This window comes from Rutidosis leptorrhynchoides, chromosome 7 (assembly GCF_046630445.1).
Source record: "Rutidosis leptorrhynchoides isolate AG116_Rl617_1_P2 chromosome 7, CSIRO_AGI_Rlap_v1, whole genome shotgun sequence".
NCBI lineage: Eukaryota > Viridiplantae > Streptophyta > Magnoliopsida > Asterales > Asteraceae > Rutidosis > Rutidosis leptorrhynchoides.
Window position 1 is genome coordinate 37,090,372 of NC_092339.1, and position 2,927 is coordinate 37,093,298.

General features: G+C 38.7%; 1 protein-coding gene across 1 annotated transcript; it reads right to left on the reverse strand.

Annotated features, from left to right (window-relative positions):
• Positions 1–2,097: 2,097 nt before the first annotated feature.
• Positions 2,098–2,694, reverse strand: LOC139856799 (dof zinc finger protein DOF3.4-like; the record flags this gene model as incomplete). Its single annotated transcript, XM_071845504.1, has 1 exon — positions 2,098–2,694. A coding segment is annotated over one exon (597 nt), but the record flags the coding sequence as incomplete, so codon positions are not given.
• Between the last annotated feature and the right edge of the window lie 233 nt (positions 2,695–2,927).

The window sequence follows — 2,927 nt, forward strand, 5'->3', positions numbered from 1 at the left end:
CAACATTATCTTTTCCATGTACACTATATGTGGTTTGATTTTATACGCACGTCAACTGTTCGATGAAATGCCTGAAAGAACACTTGTTTCATGTAATGCTCTTATTACTGCTGCTTTTTCGATGATGGCCGTATGGCGTTTAAGTTATTGGTGCGGTTAAATGATGAAGGGTTTATACCGAATGGGCCTACCTTTATTAGCTTACTACAAGCCTCTTCATGTCATGAAGATTTACTGCCAGGATCTGCTTTACATGCACAGATTGTAAAATTTAAGTTTTTGAATGATACGTTGGTTCAAACTTCTCTACTTGGAATGTTCTCAGATTGCAGGAAATCAAGGAGAGATGGTTCATTGCCTGGCTGTTAAACTCGGATAAGATTTGGAAATGAACGCTTGTGGAAGCTTGATTGATATATATGTCAAAACTGGCGAAATCTAATCAGCTGAATTAGTTCTTGAACAAATAAGAACACCTGATTTAATATGTCGGAATTCAATACTAGGAGGCTACACTTGTGTACTCGCAGGGCTAGAGGTCTCGGGTTCGAACCTCGTCACCCGCTCTAGGAATTGAAATATATTCCTTGAAGGTGGCCCAAAGGGAAGGTTTTACCGACCCGCTCCGGGACTAAGGTCCGGCCCGCCTGCCCCTCGGGATGGTTTAAGGGTCGGATCCTCAGAGTGTGGTTCGGGTTTCCTGCCCGAAAGCGCGTGTGTGTGTGCAAATGATGACTAGGCTTCGGTCCGGACTGATGCAAGCTTGCCTTTCAAAAAAAAAAACATGGGAAAACGGATGAAGCGTTTAGAATATTGATGAAATTGTTAAATGGAAATTAATCCCAGACGAAGTAACTTATCTTTGTATGCTTGCGGCTTGTAATCATTGTTGTTGGGTGGATGAAGGGAAGATGTTATGGAGTTCTATAAAGGTAAACGGGTTAATTCCGGGAGCTAAACACTATTGTTGCTTGATTAATTTGTTTAGTCGAGCTGGACATGTAGAAGAAGCGGAGACAATGATAGGATTGTTGAAATGGATGAAGAAGATAGTGCAGCGCTTGTATTGCTAACGAGACTGTACGCATTAATGGGCAGGTGGGACGATGTGGCAAAAATGAGGAGGAAAATAAGAAACCTTGTGTGGGAGAAAGATCCTGGTTTAAGTTGGATCCAATCATGGATTGAAACATGTGTTTTTTGTTCTGGAAATCAGACTCACCCAAAAGTTAATGAAATGCACGCCGAATTGGTGTCATTACATAAGAATTCGTTGAAACTAGAAGAAGATATTGTTCAACCATGATTAAGAAACTGGCACATTAGATGATAGCAAACCAATTTCATCATCATTTTGGGTCACTCGCATGCTACTTTAGCTAATGATCAGTTACAACATTTTTTGCCAGATTTACTGAAATTGATTCAATGTATATCTGAAAAAGCCCATTAAATCTTGTATTACCTAGAATTTGTCATTTCAATCGTTCATCTAAAGGGATCTAACGAAATGTACCACTTTGTAATTAAGTTGAACTCTAATGCAAAGCCAAAAAATGACTACTATTTGCTTACATTGTTTTTGTTCATCAAATGCTTATCCAAATTCCAATCAAACATAGCAAATGTTAAAACAAATTATCTTTGCACTTCTCAAACATTCAAAAACACACTTTGATTAAGCATAAAGAGTATAAAGCTAGTAACTTTCATAGATTATAAACAAGACCTTTAGAATATTGGTTTCTTAGAGAATAGAATTATAATCGTTTTGTATTCTTGAAAGCACAACACTTTCAGTATAATCACCAAGATAATCATAAGAACCTAAACAAAAACTTTAACTATTCAACCTGTCTTCATATGTTTATAGGGCTAACCAATAGTAAAATTAAAAATTAAAAATTAAAAATCAAAAAAGAACAAAACTACAATACTATTTTAGTGTTTGAAATATGATACCATAAACCAGCTAATAAAGATTAAAATACAAGTAAGATGACATATTTCATAGAATCATATGATATAATCACTAGCAATACTTTATAATCTACTATTACTATTAATATTAATATTAATACTAATAATACTATTACTCTACTTCATATCATTCCTCTGTGTTGAAATCGCAAGTTCCGGCAAAACAAAACACTCACCGCCGCCCTGACCACTCTCCACCTGCCACCCATTTCCACCACCACTCACGACGGCGTGACCACCATCACCGCCTTCTCCGATACCAGCAAACGGCCAAGCCATTCTTCCAACACCAAAGCTTAAATCTTGTTCAAACCCAAAAAATCCGGAACTATAAAACGTCGTAGAACCACCAAACGGCGGACCTCCGGCGTGATCTCCGGCAAACGAGAAGCAACGGTACTCTAAACCAGAAGAAATAGTGGAGTCAGCACGTGACGGGGATGTGGAGACACGTGGACGTTTAACACTCTTCCGAGTACCACCACCAACCGGAATGTCACGGAGAGTGCCGCCGTGAGTCCAGTAACGGCGACATGACTTACAAAAGTGACGTGGCTGTGAGAAGTTATAGTTGTTGTAGTAACAGAATTTTGTGTTGGTGGAGTTACAACGTGGGCACGGAAGGTGTTCTGGCTCCGCCGGGGGTGGCCCGAGGCCCAAACGGTGGTTTTTTCCGGTGGGTGTTGGACATTGGTCGGAACAATCCGAAGGCATTTTGATTTGTTAAATTGTGAATGTGATTTAGATAAGTATAAAAATTGCTAGTATAGTGTACCTATTTATTAAGGGAACATATAAATATAATGTGAAGGGGGCTATGTTTTATGTATATGTATATGTATATGTATAGATTCCTGGTAAAAAAAAAAAAAGCAGGCTTTTGACAGAGTTGGGGTTCAGGGAGACAAGTTTTTCAGACGGCTGTGGGAGAATATAGAGACAGTAAG